At 64.2% G+C, this 20,895-nt stretch overlaps 1 protein-coding gene across 7 annotated transcripts; it reads right to left on the bottom strand.

The window, feature by feature from the left end:
- Window positions 1-408: 408 nt before the first annotated feature.
- CAMSAP3 (calmodulin regulated spectrin associated protein family member 3) lies at window positions 409-20,701 on the bottom strand. 7 transcript variants are annotated; one of them, XM_090060096.1, is made up of 19 exons: window positions 20,447-20,701; window positions 16,033-16,295; window positions 12,200-12,334; window positions 11,894-11,992; window positions 11,463-11,495; window positions 9,940-9,987; window positions 8,925-9,063; window positions 8,510-8,649; window positions 8,005-8,098; window positions 7,673-7,724; window positions 7,318-7,391; window positions 7,042-7,117; window positions 4,899-6,489; window positions 4,152-4,297; window positions 3,377-3,657; window positions 2,989-3,085; window positions 2,704-2,813; window positions 2,133-2,251; window positions 409-1,572 (listed from the first exon to the last, which is right to left on the bottom strand). In XM_090060096.1, exons 1-19 carry the CDS (start codon window positions 20,556-20,558, stop codon window positions 1,270-1,272), a joined length of 3,912 nt encoding a protein of 1,303 aa, XP_089916222.1. In that variant the 5' UTR covers window positions 20,559-20,701; the 3' UTR covers window positions 409-1,269. The 7 variants fall into 7 exon arrangements, with proteins under 7 accessions (XP_089916222.1, XP_089916221.1, XP_089916219.1 ...); XM_090060095.1 differs by having other exon boundaries at window positions 4,899-6,486; window positions 7,318-7,394; window positions 20,447-20,700; XM_090060093.1 differs by having other exon boundaries at window positions 7,318-7,394; window positions 20,447-20,699.
- Window positions 20,702-20,895: the final 194 nt, after the last annotated feature.

The following is a 20,895-nucleotide window of genomic DNA, read 5'->3' as shown; positions in this document are numbered from 1 at the left end:
TACTAATGCCCCCTTTTTTTTTTTGGATATTTTTTACTGACAGTAAAATTTACTGACAGTTGGCACCCCTGCTCCAGTCCACTGGGAGCTGGGAGAGAATCCCAGAGTCTTGGCTCCCCTCCTCTCCCTTGCAGAAGGGGAATAGCACCTCTCCAGCCCACCAGTGCTGGGTAGAATACAGGCATCCTGGCTCCCTCCAGGCCCCTATTCCTCTCCCAGAGCAGGAGAGAACCCAGGGGTATGGGCCCCCAGCCCCTGCTCTCCCCATAAGATCCCCTTCCCCCCCAGTCTCTTCCAACCCACTCAGACTGGGCATCTCAGTGATTAGCCCCAGAATAGGACCCAGGCACCTGGTCATTCCCCACCCCCAACTCCTGCAGTCTGACAAGAACCAGCCCAGGCCATGCCTTCATTATCGTTGCTTTATTAAGTGACAAGGCCCCAGCCCTGCACCATGCAGGGCCACAGGAGATGCAAACAGACAGACAAATAGACAGACCAACCCAGGGGGTGGGGGGTAGGGGGAGGCTGGCCTGGCACACCCAGCACAGCCCTTTGCTCCCCTGGGCACCGCCGTGGGGGGTCACAGCTGGGTGCAGTCCAATGCCCTTTGGCAGGATCAGCATGGGGGCCCCCTCAACACAGGGCAACCCCCTAGGCTCCCCTCCCACCCCAGTGGGGGGGGGGGTGCAGACAGACAGACAGACAGACAAGAGACACACACCCTCCTTCACCGGTGCAGAAGCGCCGACACCCGACAAGACGCAGGACATGACTCTGACCCAACCCCTCCCCCTCCACGTGCGGCTTCATCCAACAGACACAGACCCCTAGGGGCACTAGGACCCCAATCAGCAGGCAGCAAAGGCCCCCCCCCAGGGGGGTGGTAGGCAGGACTCCCCCCACACCCTTTGACCTCTGATCATAGGGCTCATAAGGGGATTTGGCAGTTTCCACCAGACCCCAGCACCCCTTGGCATGCGCCCAGCTCAGAGCCTCTAGGACCCTGGCATCCAGGCCCTGCCCCACCCACAGCAGCCTGGCATGGGGGGCTTAGCTTCAGAAGCCAGGTGTCCAGGTCCTGCCCTGCCCCCTGCAGTCCAAGGTGAGGCAACATCAGCAGGCCAGGACCCCAGAATGGGGACTCAGCTTAGAAACCCAAGTGTCCGGGCCCTGCCCCACCCCCACAGTCCAGGGAAGGGGTCACCACCAGGCAGGGGCTAGGCTCCAGGACCCAGGAGTCTGGGCTGGCCCAGGGCTGGCCAGGGGCTACTTTGGGGTCCCTGGCTTCTTGGGGGTGGGTGGCTTGCGGCCCTGCCAGAAGTGGCCTTGGATGGTGAAGGCATCGACGCTCATGGAGAGCGAGCGTGAGGGAATGGGGGTGAAGCGCTTGCGGTCTGAGCTGTACTTGTAGACTCCCTCAATCATGGCAGGGGCCACGGCGCGGGGGCCACAGCCTGCCAGACGCGTCAACCCCTCACCCTCGGTGCCTGCTGCATACAATGCCCGGAACTGGCACCCGCCATCACGGAACAGGATCAGGAAGTGAGTGGCCGTGCTCTTCTCAATCTCCTGGGGGGCAAAGTAGGGGTGGTGGGTGAGAGGGGGGTGGACAGGAGACAACCTAGTGCCCATGGGACCCTGCCCCCTGTCCAGCCCCCACACCCCAGTGCCGATGGGACATGGTCCCCTGCCCTAGCAACCCCTCAGACCCTTCTGCCACAAGCCCAGTCCCCATGAGGCTCCCCCCACCCAGCCTGACCTGCCCCCATGTGATACCCCCCCAGCCCTCATGCGACCCCTAGCCCAGGCCCCACAACCTAGAGCCAATGGGTCCTTCCCCACCCACCCCAGGCCAGCCCCCACAGGGGATGCCTCAGCCTCTATTCCCCCTTGCTCTACCCAACCAGCCCCTTGTCTAGACCCCATGGGACTTCTCAGGACCCCTCCAGGATCCCCCCCAGCCCACCATCCAGCAGGGGATCCCCCTACTCAGTACCCACTGGCCCCCAGCCCAGGACGCCCCCCGCATCAGGCAGGGTCTATAGGTGGCTGAAACTGGGGCTCCATGGTGCCCACACCCCACTACAGCCAGGCTGGCACTAACCCCCTGCCCCCCCACTACAACAGACCTCAAGCACACGGTTCTTCTGGGGCTCATTGACACGGCCGGCCAGGCAGCAGTGTGCCAATGCATTGTGGATGATGTGCTTGTTGGACTTGGCGCTTGGCTCCTTGTATAGCTTTGGGCCTGCCGGGGGAGGGACCAGGGGGTGCTGTTAAAGCTGGGACAGCTGTGGAGGGCTCAACCCAGCCCCTCTCCTGACAACCACCTCCCCAGGCAGAGGCCAGAGCCAGACCACCTTCCCCCCATCCCAGCAGCAACTGCACCTGCTGAGGAACGGGAGCAGCGAGGCCTGGCTGGATAGGGGGTACTGTGCACCTGGGGGTGCTGGGCAGGGGGCTGGATCCTGTTGGGTTCTGGGAGCTGGATGTGGGCAAGGGTCCATATGGGACCTGGGTTGTGGGAAGCTGGGGTACGGGGCAGAATCTGTGTACCAAGGTCTGGGCAGTCCCTCCCCCTACTCAGGGCTGTGAGGAGGAGGAGGGGGAGGAGAGTAAGGTCCCTTTCCCCAAGTACCTGGTGATGGAGGAAACTCCTTTGGATACTTGGGGGGGGGGGGGGAGGGGGACAGTCCTCACCTGTGTACTCAGGCACAGAGGCCGGCGAGGAGGCGGTGGATGCATTCTCCCAGTCCCGCTCACGGCTCTGGGTGCTGAGGAGACGGCTTGGGGACACGGGCGATGCTGCCCTGGAGGGGGAAGGGGTCAGGGGGGGTCAGCCAGTGGGGGAAAGGGGGATTGCCTGCCCCTCCACACTCCCTCCCGTGCTAACTGGGCACAACCCCTGCTTTGTCATAGCCAGGGCTCTTCCTCTGTCTCCTCCACCCAGGACAGCAGGAACCCTGGTGCCCCCCTGTGGCTCACCTGGATGGATGCTTGACACTGAGGGCGTTGCTGGGGTCATTGGCCACGGTAGACAGGGACAGGGTGGACTGGGAGTACACCTTGCTCAGCCGTGCACCTGCCAGCGGGACACTGCTATCACTTTTTCCCACCCCAACCCCAGGCTCCTGGGCCTGTGCCCCACAGAGCTCCCCAACCACATACAGCACCTCCACCCGCTCCCATGGTCACCTCACAGCCTCCTAACCGCCCTACAGCCTTCCTTGCCTCATGAGGTCAGAGCTCTGCACACACAGAGCCCCCCCCCCCATCCCTGGGAGCCCCCTGCCCCTCTCTGAGCCAAGAGGACCCCCTCCCTAGGCCCCCTGATCCCCCACACTGAGGTCCCCAAAGCTGTCCCCCACCCTACCGAGCAGGCCCTTCGGGGGGCTGCGAGCCAGGGCAGAGTCATCACAGACGGTGCGGGGGCGGCCGCGCCGGTGTGGCCGGGCACCAGGTGCCTTGGGCCGCAGCACCTTGTCCAGGTCTTCCATGAGCTTGAGCTGCTGACGCCGCTGGTGCTCCTGCCGAGTGAAAGCTCCCCGCCGGCCCCCGGCTCCCACAGCGCCCCCTGAGGCCAGCCCTGCCGCACTCTCCTCCTCTGGCTCCAGCACTGGTGCCGGCGCCCGGCTCTGCTCCTCCACCTCCAGCCTGCCAAATGGACAGACAGCTGTGATGGCACAGCATAGGGACCCCCCCAACACCCATGGGATCCCCCAAGCACCCAGAGGGCCCTGCCAGTCCCATGCCCCACCCTCCCAACCCTTATGCCCTGCCCCACTTCACCCCAGCCCATCACCCCCATAGGACTTCCCACCCCTTGGTCCAGCATCCACAGGGCCCTGCCAGCCCTCATGGAACTGCTCCTTATACTAGCACCTTGTCTCACCCATGGGACCCCACTCAGCACCAGATGAGACCCCCCCCCCCCCCAGCCTGACAGCAGTAGAGGATCCTCCATACCAGGCCCTGAGTTGGGACATATTTTTTACCCCTTTCCCAGCCATAAGATTTAAGCAACTCCTTTAGCCAAGAGCTGAAACTTTGGTTGCTGCTGAAGACTAGGCCCTTGCCCAGGCTGGAGCTGCAGCTGCCTGGCCTTCCCAGCCCCATTACACCAGGTTGCTCTGCTACACTCCCCTCACCGTGGTGCCTCCTCCCGCCGCTGCTCGCGCTCTGCCTCCAGCCACTGCCGGCGCTGGCGTGCCTCCTCGCTGCGCCGCTGCTGCCGCTCCAGCAGGCTGGCCCGCTTCTGCGCCATTTCTGCCTCCACGGCTGCCTCTGCCTCAGCCTGTGCAGGGAGTGGGGGGCTCAACTGGGGCAGGGTGTGCCTATAAGCATGGTCATAGCCCCACAGCACAGGGCTGGCCATAGCCTGTGGCACCTCTCATGTCCTCCGTCCTGCTCCCCAGTGCTCCCGTCACCACCCTCTCCTGGGCCCTAGCCCCCCCCACACCTTCCCTCCATCCCCAAAGGTTTGGGTGCCCACCTTGATCCCCACCCCCAGGCAGTCCCAGCCTCCTTCTCACCCCTCTGCATCTCCAGGGTCCTGCCCCCCTCCCCAGCCCACCTTTATCAATCCCTCCTCCAGAGCCATGCCCCCCACAATGTCTCATCTACCTGCTCACTGCCCCCCCTTGAGCCCTCCAACTGCAGGCAATGCCAGTCCCCTTTTCATCCCACCCCCCCAGTATCCTGGCTCTGCCAACCCCTGCCATCACTCCCTCTTCCTCCCCAAGGCCCCAGGCCCCACATCCCTAGAAGCTGGCCCCCCAGCATCACCCCCTCCATCCCCATGGCCAATTCCCCATCCCCAGGCAGTGTTAGCCCCCTTCCCACCCTGCTTCCATCATCCACCCTCCCTCCCCGCTTCCCCTGCAGTACCCGCTTACCTTGAAGTAGAAGCCGAGGCTGGGTCGGGGCTCAGGCTCCAGCCCCTCAGCCACAGAGCCCTCGAGGGAGTCGGCCCCATTGTCCTCATCACTGTCACTGCCAGTATGCAGGCTGCCCAGTGGTACCTCCACCAGGCTGCTGCGTGGCTCCCCAGGCGATGAGGCATCACTGGTACCATCCCCACACGCTCGTGGCCCCCCTGCCCCCCGCAGCCCGCCCCTTGGCCCTGGATCAGGTGACTCTGGCTGGGGCTGGGCCGGGGGCTCAGGCACCTCAGCCTCCCCCTCGTCCTCGGAGAAGTGGATGGAGGAGCGGGTCTGCACGGGCACCTGGCTGGGTGAAAACTTGCGCAGATGCGGCAGTGTGTCGACATTCTGCGGCGGTGTCAGAACCCGCGTAAGTGGTGGCAGCTTCAGCTCTACTGGCCGTGCCCGCTTGGGGCTCTTCGGGGTAGCCGCAGGCGCTGTGCGGTTCCGGGGCACTGGCTGCGGGGAGCGGGGGGCAGTTGTGACCACAGCACTGGGTGGGCGGCGGGGGGGTGAGGAGGCTGCAGAGGTGGGGGGTGGGCGATTGCCCTTCGGGGCTGGGATGACCCAGGCTTGGCTGGGCCTTTTGTCCTGAAGGAGGCGCTCTTGCTGCGCGCTCAGGCGCTGCATGTCCAGCTGCAGTGAGGTCAGTGCTGTGTTGAGCTTGGCCACGGCTCGGTTGTAGTCGCCCAGCTCCTCCTCTGTTTTGGTGCCCCCTGGTTCTGGGCAGAAGCTGACCTGGCGTGGCCGCGGGAGTCCGGGTGGTGCCCCCTGCTCCTCATCTCTCTCCTGTGGTGGTGGTGCTGGCGGCTGGGCCATGGGATCTCCAGTCTCATGACGCCGCAGCTGCAGGAAGGCTGATTTGCCCAACCGCTGGCGGTGCTTGGCAAAGATAGCCTCAATGCGCTTTTTCTGGGCCTCGATGGCACGCCGCTTCTCCTCCAGCCGGGCACCTAGCTCACTCATCTCTGAGCTCAGGGCTGCGCTGCCTGCTGGGCCCGGCTCTGCTGCCCGCTCTGGACCTGCTTCTGGCCCTGTGCCTGCTGCCAGTTTCTTCTTGCGCTCAGCAAAGCTGGTCATGCGCACACCCGAGCCGCCTGAGGAGCCCGAGCTAGGTGAGCTGGCGTCGTCACCATTTGGGGGCCCATGGCGGGTGCGGGGGGAAGCCATGGGCAGTGGTTCGGGCACCTTTGAGGGCTCAGGCGAGTGCAGGTAGAAGCCGGCGGGGGCGCCATCAGGCACCAGGCGCTCGGCACTGTGGATGATCTGCAATGCCTCCTCGATGGTGGGCAGCTCACCCAGCGCCTCAGCCAGCCCATTCTCCAGTGGGGGCTCTGCAGCCCCCCCAGCCACTGCTGCCACCTTGGGGGTCAGGGGCAGCTTGTGGATGGCACGGGTGACTGGGGTTGAGGCTGGGGCAGGGGAGTGGGCACGCCGGGGCGGTGCCAGGCTGTCAGAGCTGGCTGAGCGCAGCAGTCCCACAGGGTTGCCCATCACAATGTCCACATCGCTGTCCAGCCCAAAGGGGATACTGAACGACACCGCCTGCGACAGTGGGTGGCTGCTGGGGAAGGAATGGAGGGGACGTGAGTGGTGAGAACTGGCCCCCCTGCACATCTGCCCCAAAAGGGACTGGGGCCCACGGGTGGCCCCAATGGGGCCAGGAGCACCCCCCAGGGACAGACCCCAAACCCAAACAATTACACAGGGCCCCAGACTCTCTCACCCTCCTGTACCCCTCAATGTGACCAGGGACACCTCCTCAAAAGGGACAGGCTACCCCCAGCCCCCCTGCCCCTAAGTGATTACTGACACCCAAAGTTCTCCCAACAAGACAGACCCCCAGAGAGTTCCAGACCCTCCCCCCGCAACTCCAACAAGTACAGGGGCCCTCTGGATGCCCCCAAAGGGACAGAGCTTCCCAACCCCTCCCCACAAAGCCTCAGCCCCCATATGCCCTAAAATGGGCAAGGGCATCTTCCAGCCCCTCCTGAAACAGGTTCCAACCCCAAGCCCCTCATCCCCACAGCCCCCAGCCCCTCTTGCTGGCCGCCCAGCCCACTGCCTCCACCCACAATGACCCCCCCAAGTGGTCCCTGCCCCCTACCACTCCCACCTGAGCTGCTTCCTGCTCCAGGCCTTGCTGAAGCCACCCTCCACATGGGACATCGAGGTCGAGTGGTGCAAGGGCCCTGGGGGGTTGGGGGGAGGGGAAGATAGATGGACATGGACACAGTCAGACCTGCTCAGTCCCCCCGGCCCCCACACAGTCAAGGCCTGCTCACACCCCCTATCCCTCCCAATAGCTCTGACCCTGCCCCCCCAACAGACAACACCTCCAGTAGGGGGAACCAGGCCGGAGCCCCCTCCACCTTGCCAGGGGGTCTCTCACCAGGTGAGCCACGGAGCGGAGACAGTGCTGCTGCCCCAGGGAAGAATGGGTGCCGGAAGCTGAACACGGGGGAGCTGCTGTGAGAGAGACCACGGGGTGGGGGCAGGTCAGACAGAGGGGCCTGATGCACCAAGCCTCTTATTTACACCCCCCACCCCAGCTCCTGGGACAGGTGCAGGGTGCGCTGCACCGGGTGACCACCAGGGGGCGCTGTGCCCAACCCCCCAACCCCAAGAAGATGCTCACTATCCTGGGCTCCCCAACAGGAGCACAGCATCCCCAGCTGCTCCCCGACACAGCGCCCCCTAGTGTCTCCCCAGGGGATCAGGGCCCCCAGCTGCTCCCCCACACGCACCTGTTGCTGCCGCTGCTGTTGGGGGTCAGGGCATCACTCAGCCCCGGGGAGTCTGCAAAGACAGCACTGCCCTCAGCCCCAGCCCTACCTCACCCAGCCCTGCTGTCCCCAGCCCAGCAGCCAGTCCCCTCCACCCCGACAGGATGCAGAGCAGGGCAGTCCCCCCCGCCCCGAGGCTAGAGCCCAGCCCCCACCCTGGCACAGCTCCAGGGGGTAGAGGGCACTCGGACCTCCCCCACATCCAATGCATCCACTCCTACTCCCCCTCCAAGGTGGTGCCGGATCTTCAGGCACAGCAGGGAGCACCCCCCACCACGCCCTTTCCAGGGTACCTCTTAGGTCTCCTAGATCACCGGGCTGCACAAAGTCAGGCTTCAGCACCTCAAAGCACAGGAAGAGCTCAGCCAGGAAGGCCCCTATGTTCACCTGTGTGTGTTGGGGGGGGGCAGGGGGGAGGAAGCACCCATGCTAAGGTCTGGGCACTGTGGACACTCCCCTCCCACACATCATCCCCTTCCCCCCCGACCAAACCCTAGGGGTGCAGGAGAACTGGGAAAACTAGACCCTTCCCTCCCGCCACCCTGCAAGGTGGGCTATGCCAAGCAGATGCCGGCATCCCTGCCCTATGGTGCCAGGCCCAATTAGCACCACAGGGTCTCATTAGGGGCCTCATTAAGAGGCCTCTGGCTGCTGCAGAAGTGGGGACAGGCCAGAGCCAGGCAGAGTGCCCTCCCACCATCCCAGGGACTTAACCCTTCATAGCCTAGCCCAGATACACTGCCCCCTCCCCCCACCCCCGAGGGACTTAACCCATGGCAGCCTGGTACCCCTGCTCACCCGGAGGGCAGGGGGCATGTAGAGCAGGTCCTCCAAGGCCAGTGGGCAGCCTCCTCCCAGGCGGCGGGCACAAAAGTCCTGCAGCAGTTGCAGGTTGTACAGGCTGTCAGCCACGGACATTGGCTCCTTCAGGCACACGTCTGGAGAAGGGAGGCGGGGGGGGGGGTCACACACAGCCCCACAACATCCTCCACCTCAGGGACCCAGTCCCGATCCAGTGCCCAGCTACCCCATGGCACCCCCCACAACTCCCATGCAGTGCCAAGCCCCCTGCACCCCATACTGACCTCCCACCCCACCCTACAGTGCCCTCCATACCATGTAGCACCCCCTCCCACCCCTGCAGTACCCCATCCCTGGCCCTGTTCCTCCCCCACCATAGTCCTGCTTGCCCTAAGGTGCCCCTCCAGCTCACCCTCGAGGCGTATGAGCTGGGGGCAGTAGTAGTGCAGCATGGCTGCCAGGGCAGCACCGCTGGCCAAGTCCTGCAGGCCGGTGATGGCAGGGAAACAGGGTGCCTGCGTGGGCAGCACCTTGTCCTTCCGGTACCGGATCTGAAAGTAGACGGAGGGTGGTCAGTACCAGGGCCACCTCTGTGCAGGACCCCCCCCCACCAAAAGCTGAGGGCAGGCACCTGCTCCCCCCACCAACCCCCCACCCCCAAGCTGATGCCTCCCTTACCCACAGAAGGGTGGGAGGGGTACCCTGACATGGAGCCACATGCTGGGGGTGGGGTGGGGGAAGAAGGGAGAGGGGAGGGGCTGTGGCTGGGGTCCCAGGGGTAAAAGGGGCAGGGCTAGGGCAGTTTGACTGAGCCCCACTCCCATCCCAGGGCCTAGCGCTGCCCCACAGGCCTGGCAGAGATGAAGCAGGGTGGGGGGGGATGCGACAACAAGGAGAGACTCCCCCTTTGCAATCCAGGACCCCACACAAGAGACAAGACACAGCCAGCAGGCACAGACAACAGCCAGACAGATGGACACCCAGCTGGATGGGGAGGGGAAGGGAAGGGGGCAGCCTCTTTGCCCTGGCTGGCACCACACTGGGGGTCTGGGCCCAGACATTGGGGTCCAAGGGACCCCTCCAGGGGCATGGGAGAAGGGGCTGAGGCCAGGAGGGGTGTCAACCTCCCATCCACACCAGAAGCTGGGCAGCCCAGATCCAGGCAGTATGGGAGCCCCATGCCAGGCTGACACAACAGAGGCTGACTGAGGAGGCATGCCACGAGGCCTTGAGCCTGGACACACCCTTGCCCAGACCTGACATGGGCTGCACAGGGCACCAGGGCCAGAGCACCCACAGCTCAGGGCAAGCTGTGGGTAGTACCAGCTACTATGGGGCAGAGGTGGGCACCCTAAAGCCCCCGCCCCCCCCAGCCCAGGGCAGGCTGCAGGGGAAGCGCAGCAGGGCGGGCATAGCAGATACATTACCACAGGAGGTTTACTCCCCGACTCCTTCAAACAAAAAGCGATGGCATGCTGGAGCCAGCAGCAAAGGAAAGAGAAAGCCTCATCAATGCCCCAGTTGGAGGGTGTGGGTGATGGGGGTGGGGTGGGGGGGCAGCCAGGCCTGCAGGGGGCAGCCCAAGGGGGTGCAGGAGGGGTAACACAACCTTCCCAGTGCGCATTCCCAGCGCCATCTGCTGCCCCCGCCCCCCACTCTAGTATCAGTTGGAGCTGGCTAACCCTTGGGGCAGTGGCTGGGACCCCAGACTCTTTGGTGGGGGGGGTGGGAAGGAGGAGAGGGGGAGCAAGCAGAAGGGAGGAGGGCATTGCATGCTACCCCCCTTGGGGTCTCTTAGCTCAGCACTGACCCCCCACCCCCAAAGTGGCTGCAGCTGGGGAACCCCATTCACAAAGGGGATCTCTGCTTACACCAGCCTGGTTCAGGTGGTGCCCCCCCCACTCAGCACAGCCTCCCCAGAACCACAGGCAGGAGCTAAGAGACAGAAGTGGGGAGGGGAGAGTGAGCAAAGGATGCTGGGATGCAGGCACCCATGCTCCAGCCCCCCAGCAGGACATCTCTCAACCCCCTCCATTACCACAGCCATGGGAGAGACCATGCCACCCCCCACTATCCCATAATGCTCTATGCCACAATCTCCCCTGCCCTGGCACAAATGGTCCCACATTGCCACAATGCTGTGGGCTGTCCTCATCACCCCTGGGGCTGGCTGTTGTGCCCTGGGGCCACTGCCATGGCCCCAAGCCCCAATCCCACAATGCTCTGGGCTGTCAGCCCCAAAGTAGGCATGCTTCCCCAATCCCACAATGGTTTGGACCATCACTGCCCCACCTCCCCCAGCAGACACTACCTCATATTCCCACAATGCCCTGGGCCACTCCTGCTCCACCCCCGCAAACTGGCATAGTCAAATTGGCATCACCAGTTCATTCCCAAAATGCCTCAGGCTGCATCCCCGTTCCCATAATGCCTTGGGCTGCCCCTATTACCTTTCCTTCTCACAATGCCCCAGGCTGCTTTCACTGCCCATGGTGTGCATTTTTCCATCCCACAATGCCTTGGGCCACCCCTGCACCCCACCCAAGCTAGCAGCCCTTCCATCCCACAGTGCCCCAGGCTGTCCCCACTGCCCCACAGCAGGCACCACAATGCCCTGGGCCACCCCCAACCTGGCACCCCATCTCCACCCTACAATGCCCTGGGGTGGCCCCCTATACAATGCCCTAGGCTAACCTCACTGTCCCATGGTGGGCACTTTTCTATCCCACAGTGCACTGGCTCACACCAAGCTGGTACCCCCTGCATCCCACAATGCCCTGAGGCTGCCCCATCACCTCCTGGAGGGCACTTTTCCATCTCACAATACCCGACTCGCCCCGCTTCCCCCTGGTGCGGTGGGGCCCAGCATCCTTTCTTCGAGGGCTCCCGGCATGCAGCCCCTGGTCCCCAGCATGGGGGCCGGGGGGAGAAGACAGAGAGGCCCACTTACAGGAACCAGTTTCCAGTACCACCGGGTGGGACACTGAAGCGGAGGAAGGAGAAAGGCGCCGGAGGAGGAGAGCGGCGCAGAAGAGAAGAGACAGGAGCGTCACACCGCGCCAGCTGGGGGTGGGGGGTGCTGCTGCACCCCGGGCAGGGGCCCGGAGCCACAAGAAGCCACCCCTGGGGGGCAAAAGGCAGGACAGGCTGGCAGGGGCAAGCACGGGGGGCTGAGACTAGCCGGACCCCTCCAGCTCGAGAGGGGAATGGGACTCCCCAAAACGGGGGGAAGGAGTGGGGACCAGCCACAGCTCCCCCAGAGTGAGAGCCAGCAGGGAGGGGGACCCCCAGAGGGGGGAGCACAGAGGGAGACCCCTGAGATTGTGGTGCCTACCCCCCCACCCAAATAGGCCCCCGCTCTATGCCACCAGGGGCACCCACCTTGTGGCTGGGGGCCGAGGGCTGGGCCAGCCCTTCGGTGCTTGGGGCAGGACGCTGGGAACTCTCCCGCTCTGTGCTCTCCTGCAGCTTGCGAGTCACCTGTGGGGGGAGGGTGTTAGTCTGTGCTGGGGGGGCAAGGGGAGACCCCAGCCCTCCACTAGAGGTCTGGTCCCCTGAGGGCACTGCAGCCCTGTGGCATGACCCCCCCTACAGACTCCAAAACACCCAAGCCCCCCCATGCCCTCTGCCCCCCACCCAGCACCTCCCCATGCCCTTTGGCCCCCACACTGCACCCCAGCCCCATACCATGTCCACCCAGCACAGCAGCTTCTGCTCCCAGGCATCAGGCCCTGTGTCCATGCCCAGGGGCGTGGGCAGCGAGCTCGTGGCTTCTGTAGCAAACGCCACCATGAGTGAGTCAATCACAGCCAGGTGGGCACCCTGCAGACGGCAGGGGGGTCAGCACTGGCCCTGGACCCCCATCCCTCCGAGTCAGCAGCTCCCTGATCCCTGGGGCAACATCTCAATCCTACAACCCCCCTGCCACACTACAGACAGCCCTCAGGATCCCCCCCATCCCACAGAGATGACCTCCAACTGGGCCCCATGCCCCCAAATGGCTCAGACTGCCTCCCCCAACCCTGAGACCTGCCTGCAGCTGACACCACCCACCAAGCCCCCCCTCAAATATCAGCCCTGCCTGGTACCCCCCTCCCCCTGGTAGTACCTCAGCCACTCCCTGGCCCACCCAGCCCCATGCTCCCCCTTAGTAAATGGAGCACAGACTGACACCCTTACAGCCCTTGGGGGTTGAGGGCCTGACCTCCCAGGATAGACAAGCATGTGGGTCACCCCCTGGGGCTCACCCAAGACCCCCAAACCAGGGAGATCCCAGCTGGCCCAGGGCCTATTGTTATGGACACCACCCTAGGCCCCAACCCTCCTGCCACTGCCTAAGGCCCTGTTGCTGCAAACACCACTCAGGGCATCCCCCAGCCTTCAATGTGGGAGCCTCCCCACATGGTATGTATGCCCCCCAGTCAAGGCCTGACATTGCCCAAGGCCTCATCACCACAGCTGCTACCCAAGGCCAGAGACTTGCACCTGGCCTGGCGGGGCAAAGCCAGACCCCTTCCTCAGCCCCCTGGGGCAGTAATTTCAGTGTCCCCAGGTCATGGGGGTGGGGGTTGAGAAGGAGTGGGGCACTGGCAACAGCTTCCAGAGGGGTTGTAGGAGCCAGGACTCCTGGGTTCTGCCATGGCCTATTGTGTCCTCCCCTCCCCACAGTGAGCTGAGGCTTTTGGGGGATAGACTAGCCTCCCTATGACTGGGGACCCATGGAGAAAGCACCCAAAGCTACTTCCCCCCGCACCTTATCAGTGTGGTGCTGACCCTCCCCCAGTCAGGGACTCCTGCCTCTAGGATCAGGGCTAGGCCTGCCCCTCCCCCAGCCCCAGCAGGTGGTAACCCGCTTAGCGGGCTCTGCCTGGTACTGCACCCCCCCAAGCCTGGTTAATACTTAACAACCCTTCAGCAACTATTAAACCCAGTAAGGGGGTGGGGGAGGGGGTGTCAGCTAAGCCCAGACCCAGCAGACTGGACCCTGCTGGCACAGGGACACCCTATTTCCCCCATATACACTGTGTGGCCCCCAGCCATGCTTGGCAGAGGGCAAGACCATTGCTGCCCTCTGTGTCTGCAGCCTCCCTTCACCCACAAGCCCTGTTCTGCCCAGTAGCTGCTAATCCCCTTTGTCTGTGCTGTGGGGGGACTCCCCAATTCCCCCTCCTGCAGAGAGGAACAGTGCCAATAGCGTTCCTGAGGAAGCCCTAGATGCCACAATAAGGGAACCCTGGGCAGACACCCCCTCTCACCCCCCCTCCACCCAGCTGCTCCACAGAGCCAGCAGCAGCTCCCTGCCCACAGAGGTGTAAACAGGCCAGAGGGCCCTCCCTGGGCAGGGACAGAACCCAGGCACTGGGGACACATGCATGCTGACAGAAGACAGGTGTCTGGAACACATGCACACGCATGCATGCTCACAGAACCCAAGCATCCAAAACACGTGTACCAGAACCCACATGTCCAAGACACGCACACACACACAACCTCAGAAAGAACTCGGGTGTCTGGAACATCCATACACACAGAACTCAGGCATCTGGAATACACATGCTAACATGCACACGCATGCATGCTCACAGAACCCAGGTGTCTGGGACATGCACACACCTTTGCATGCACCCAAAAGATGTACACACACCTGGGTTCTACACATATCCAAGACATGCACGTATACACATGCACACTCACAGAACTCAGGCATCCAGAACATGCAAATTCACAGAACCTAGGTGTCAAAGATAGGTGCACAAGTGCACACAGAGCCCAGGTGTCTGGGACACATGCATACACATGCTCACAGAACCCAGGCATCCATGGCATGCACACATGCAAACAGAACCCAGGTGTCCCAGAGACTTGTACACGTATGCTCACAGAACCCAGGCATCTGGGAGATTTGTACACATGTTCATACAACACAGGCATCCAAAACATGCATAACCCAGATGGCCAAGACATACACACATGTGCATCTACGTTCACAGAGCTCAAGTGTCCAGCACAAACACAGAACCCAGGTATCCAGGACAGGCACATACACAGAACAGGCACATATGGTCACAGAACCTAGGTGCCTGGGACATGCAGACGGACACAGAATCTGGGTGTCTGAGACATGTGCGCACATGCACGTGTGCTTACAATACCCAAGTGTCACGGATGCCTGGGTTCCACATGCATGTACATGTCCAGGTCACGCACCCACCCCTTTTCTAGTCCCAATGCCCCTGTAGGCAGCACTGTGAGGAGATGCCTCCTCCCTGTGGCCTTCCCTGGATGTGAGCCCCTCCCCACACACACCAGGGAGAGAGAGGCCTGACAGTACCCCCAGATCCAGCTGTGGAGGGGTTGGGAGCCAGCCAGGATCCAGCATCTGGGGCAAGAATCGCAGTGAGCCCCTGCCCCACCCTTGAGGTCACAACCTGGCTCTTGCAGCACCCCAAAACCCAGTCAGAGGGGCCCATGTCCTGGCAGCCCCCAGGCTCCTGCTGCACAGCCAGCACCCTGCCCAGCTAAGGCTTGCCAGGCACACACAGAGAACCCAGGTGTCTGGGACATCCACACACATAGACAACCCAGGAATCCAGGACATTGGCGTGCACACACATACACACTCCACCCCACCCCACCCAAGAACACATACATCCAGGACACCTACACACAAGCCAGGTATCCAGGACACACAGACACACTATGCCCCACAGAACTCAGGTATCGGGGATGCATGCGTACAGACAACCCAGGTGTTTGGGGCACTCGTATATACAGAGACCCTGGTGTCTGGGACACTGGTACATGTACACACAGAACCCAGGCATTTGGGACACACACTGAGACCACTCTCCACAGAACCGAGGTACCCAGGACACACACACCCCTGCTCCCAGGCATCTGAGATACCTGCACATACAGACAACCCAGGTGTCTGAGGCATTGGCGTGCATGCACATACACACCCCACCCAAAAACCCACCCACAAACAGAAGTCAGGCATCCAGGATACACATGGACACACCCACAGAACCCAATTATTTGGGGCACATGCACATATAGACAACTCAGACATCCAGGACACGCACACATACAGAGAACCCAGGTGTCCAGGATGCCTGTACATGCACACATAGAACCCAGGCCTCTGAAACACACACACGAACCCCCACAGAACACAGACATCCAGGACGCACACACAACTTGCCCCTGCTGCAGGCATCTGCAACACGTGCATACAGAGAACCCAGACATCCAGGACACCAGTATGTGTGCACACAGAACCCAGGCCCCTGGGACATGCACAGACAGAGGCCACTCCTTGCAGAACCCAGCTGTCCAGGCCAAATTCCCCCTTCCCCCCCAGGTGTCCGGGACATGCACGTACAGAAAACACAGGTGTCCATGACAGTCACATGAACTCATGCACACACACACAAACACACACACACCTGACACACACGTGTGCTCACACACACACCACACCCTATAGAGCTCTGGTGTTTGGGCCCTGCCATCCGCACCATGTTAAGCGGTGCGTGGTGCAGGTCAGCAGTGGTGACGGGGCGGCCGTGCAGGGCAGGAGCCAGGCCACGCTGGGCCAGCAGGGCCAGGAGGGCAGCGTGGTCACGGGGGGGCCCACCACCCTCGGCCCCTGGCAGGGCCTGGCGCCAGGCACGGCACAGCAGCTCTGCTGACAGTAGCAGGCGTGTCACCGGTGGCTTCACGTGCTCCTGTGCATACTGGTCCGTGTACACCGGCTCCTGCAGCTCCGGGGGCACCTTCCCTAGGAGGGAGGGAGGTGTGGTGTCAGACTGTGCTGTGACAGAGGACATCCCCCAGCCCCACAGGGCCTCCCTGACCTCTGCAAGACCCCCCCCTCACACACTGCACAGCCCTCTGCCCTAGCCCACCCCCCCAATCTCCCACATGACCCTCCTCCACATCCTCTTAGCTCTCTGGGACCCCCCGCCCCCCATAGGACCCACCCCACTCCTTTACTGCCCTGGCAGCCTCCCCTGCCCCTGACAAACTCTGATCCCCTCCATACAGGTCCAAGAGGTCTCTGATGCCCCCCACATACCCACCAGGCTTCTGCAGCAGCCCCAGATTATACCACTCCACAGTGCTGCAGCAAGTCTGGCATCTGGGGCAAAGCCCGCAGTGGCAGCCCACCCTGCCCCCAGCACATATCCAGGGGGCACATGCCCCCCCATGCTTGCCCAGCAGTGTACGCAAAGGTGGGAACCACCCTCCCTGCATCTGGTCAGCACTTGTTGAAACCGCTTTGCTTTGGCGCCTCAGGCTATTGCCCCGCTCGCCCCCCCACTTTGCTATGGTACTGCCATCCCGCCCTCCCCCACCACAACACCCAGGAGCCCCCATGTCCCAGGGTGAAGGGCAGATTGGGGTGGGGGCTGTGAAGGAATCCCCTCCCAAAGAAGCCAGGATCCCAGGCAAGCCGAGGCCCAGCCCCAGCCCCAGCAAGGGTCAAGGGGGAGCCCTGCCCTGCCCCCAGGTCCCCAGCTCAGGGCTTTGGGAGGAGCCCAGGAGCCCTGACTCTCTCCCTACCCCCCACAGCAGGGTTGCGGGGTGGCCGCCGGGCTGGGAAGGGCCCCCCCCCTCCCGGGGCCTGTGCAGACGCGTCGGGGCGGGGCGGCCCCCACGCCGCAGCGGGGTTCCCAGGTAGGGGAGGGTGCAGACAGACAGGTAGACAGACGGGCAGCCGCCCATGCCAGTACTTGGGAGCCCAGCCCCAGATACCTCAGTCCCGGGAGCCCTGTGCGGCAGCTGGGGTGACCCCCAGCACCACCCCAGCTGCGGGGTTGAGGTTTGAAGCTGGGGAGGGGCACCCCCTCCACCCGAGCACACCCTGAGCCATCTCCCATTAATTCCTTCACAGCCGGTCCCAGAGAGGCCCCAGCAAGGCTCTTCCCACAATGCACTGGGGGTCAACCCCTGGTGTGAGTCTGAGTCCTGCCATCCCCTGTCCCCCTACCTCTGCAGATGACCCCTACCCCTGGCCCTGCCTGCCTGCCCCCACCCCTCCAACTTCTTTGATGAGATGGCGGAAGTAGGTGGGAATCCTGGGGCGGGGAAACAGGTCGGGCCTGCTGCTCTTGGCTCCAGGCCCAGCCCAGGTGCGGCTGCCCCAGCCATGGCCACCAGCCCCCAGACACCTGGGCTCCCCAAACTCCCTCCACCCCCAAATGCCTGGGTTCCCCAGAGCCCCCCCCAACAGACACCTGAGTGCCCTGACCTGTACGCTCCCCCACACAGATGCCTGGGTTCCCCAAGCCCCTGCCCCACCCCCAGAGGCCCCCAGCCCTGGATACATTTTGCCCAGAGCCCCCAGGATGCCTAGGTTCTCTGCCCCTGCCCCCAGCTAGATGCCTGGGCTCCCTGAGCAGCCCTGCCCCTCTCCCCACATGCCCAGGTTCCCTGGAGCCCACTCCACCTTGGCTATTGGGATTCCCTACACCCATGGGCTCCCGGCCTTGTATGTTTGGGTTACCTGGAGTCCCCCAGGATACCTGGGTTCTCCAAGCCCCTCCCCGCCCCACTCCCAGACGGCTGGGGTCCCCAAGCCTCTCCGCACAGACAGTGAACTTGCCCAGCCAAGGCACTGAGGGGGGTCAGGACACCATTCGCAGCCCCCTCATGTTGCATCCCCCATTAGTCCCAGCCGCACCCTGGGGCAGAAGCATTCCAGCACTGGGTGCCCCCCCCCAGCAGGTGGCGCGGCCCACGCGACTGAGTCAGCACCAGGCGCGGGACTCGGCTCCGGCCCGCGGGCACCACCCGCCTCCCCCCCTTGGCACTGAGCCTGGAATTCCCCACCCCCTGCTGGGAACAGCCAGATCCTGAGGACAGGGCAGAGGCAACCCCCCCACCCGGGTGTGATAACATGGGGCCGCTACAAAGCTAAACACAGCAGGTCAGGAGTGAGAGGCACCAGCGGGGCTGAGGGTGGGGGCAGGGGTCTGCAGGTCAGGAGTGGGGGGTACCAGCTGAGGTGGAGGGCAGGGGGCTGTGGGAGTCCCCAGCTGCACCAGGTCCCAGGAGCTGCACTGGGAGAGCAGGAGTGGTGGAGGGGGGAGTGGGGAGTCGGGGAGAGTTACACCCCCAGAGTCAGCCCAGCCTCAGCCCTGGGGTCCTGTATCCCCAGCCTGCCAGCAAGACCCCCACCTGCCACGGACAGGCCATGCATGGCTGACACAATGCCACTGGGTCCTGGACGGGAGCAAGACCTAGACATAGGCAGGGACACACCGCACCTGCTCTAACCACTCAGCACCACACCCCTCCCACAGCTGGGGAGGGGAACCCAGGTGTCCAGGTTCCCAGCTCCAGCCACTGGACCCCAGGCCCTTTTTCCACAGCAGTAGGAGGAACCCAGGTGTCCCGGCTCCTATACCCCCACTATACCCCATACTTCCTTCCTCGGGTGGGCAGACAGAACCCAGGCATCAGGGCTCCCAGCTCTAACCACTGGGATCCAACCCCTCCCAGTCCTGGGGGAAAAGAAACCAGGCACCCCGGCTCATCGCCCCTGCTCTGACCAGTAGGCCCCACTCCCTTCCCCGACCAGGAGAGAACCCAGGCATCCCATTCCAGGGGCTTGGTCGAGGCGCCAGGCTTGGCCAAGGACTGGCAGGGCCACAACGCCTCCCCTTCCTCCCCAACCCACTGCAAGGTCATGATGCCCAGCAGGGCTCTGCTCTACCTAACCTTCCCAGTGCTGTGGGGGGTGTCCTGCTCCAGGCATGGACTTCCCAGAGGAAGCTGCACTGGGCAGGGGGAGGAGGGTGACCCAGAATCCCCTGCTTCCAGCAGCAGCACCAGTATCCCACAATGCACCGCTGTAGCCCCCCCCACCAAGATGACATCACTAATTACCCCCCCTGCCCACCACAGGAATCCGGCATGGGGCACCCCGCCTTGCCGGCATGGGGGGCAGACACCTGAGTCTCGTGCCTGGCTCCATGATCCCCTCCAGGCCTCTTACCCAGTGCCCACCCCACAGGGGAACCTGGCAGGAGGTGTGGGTCCCCACCCCGAGTGAGGGCGCCAGCCAGTGCCAGGCCTAGGTGCTGCTCCCACCGGGACCTGGACTTTGAACCCTGCAGGGGCCTGGTCTGGAGACGGGAGCCAGGGGACCACGGCCCGGCCCTGCCTCTGCCAGGTCCCCCTGAGCCAGCCGTACCCGGGCACCCACCACACTGCTGTGGGGGCTCTCAGCTCCCCTCCAGAGCCAGCCATACCCGGGACTCAGCCCCCCAGGCCTGGTGGTTCCCAGGCATGGGGGCACCAGCCAGCCTCCTGGTGTGCCCCAAAGCCAGCCGCACCAGGACCTGGCCCCACAGCCCTGCTGGATCCCAGGCCCTGCTGCTTGCCCCCAGCCGGGCGCCCAGGGCACGAGGACGGTGGCCCAGCCCCCACCTCGTTACTTCCAGGTCAGCGGCTCCATCGCTGCCCTGGCCGGCCGGGCCCGGCCCAGCCCCGCAGGGCACCCCCGGCCCCGGGCAGTGCCCCCACGGGCATTAACCCTGTGCTGCCCGCCACGGCCCGGCCCGCGGGTTACAGCTGCGTGATCCCCCCGCGCGTCACGCGTGTCGCCCCCCCGCAGCCGCAACAAAGCGCGGCCGGCCGGGGGCACACAAAGGGCCGGGCACGCACACGCCGTGCACACGCCTGCACCTGCCGGGCCCGCTTGTGTCCGGCAGGTGCAGCCCCGGGGGCGGCCGCGGACAATGGTTAGAGCCGGGCGGGGCCCGAGCGGGGTCCCCCCCGGTGGAGCCCGGCGTCCGAGCCGGCCCAGCCCCCCAGGGCGGCGGCCACCCAGCGCTGGGGGCAGGCGCCGGGCGATGCTGCCGGCCCTGGCCCTGGCCCCGGCCCCGATCCGGATCCGTTCCCCCCGACCCCCCCGGGCCGTACCGGCGCCGCCGTGCGCGGTGGCGAGCGCCCAGGCCAGGCTGGCGGCGCGGCGGGCGCGGGCGCTGTCATACTGGTCCAGCGGGCGGATCTCGGGCACCAGCGCGCGCCGCATGGCCCCGATCCGGGCCCCGAGCCCGATCCGGCTGCGGCGGCGGCGGCGGGTCCCGCATCCCCGGCCCGGCGGCGCCCAGGTGCGGCCCGCGCCCCGCCCCGCTCACGTCACCGCCGCGGCTGTCAATCACGGGGGGGGGCGGGACCGCGGGCAGGTGCGGGCGGGGGGCCGGGCCTTTGTGCGCGCGGCGCGTGTGTACGTGTGTGCACGTGTGTGCGTGCGTGCGTGCAAGTGTGATGTGTGTCTGTGTGTGCATGTGTGAGTGTGTGCGCGCGCGCCTGTTTGCGTGTACGTGCATGTGTGCGCATGTGTTTATGCATGCGTGTACCTGGGTGTG

The sequence above is a fragment of the Crocodylus siamensis genome, chromosome 8, assembly GCF_052110815.1.
Source record: "Crocodylus siamensis isolate JL-2025a chromosome 8, ASM5211081v1, whole genome shotgun sequence".
NCBI classification, from domain to species: domain Eukaryota; kingdom Metazoa; phylum Chordata; order Crocodylia; family Crocodylidae; genus Crocodylus; species Crocodylus siamensis.
Note: the sequence above shows the minus strand (reverse complement) of the source record. Positions and strands in the feature narration are given on the sequence as shown.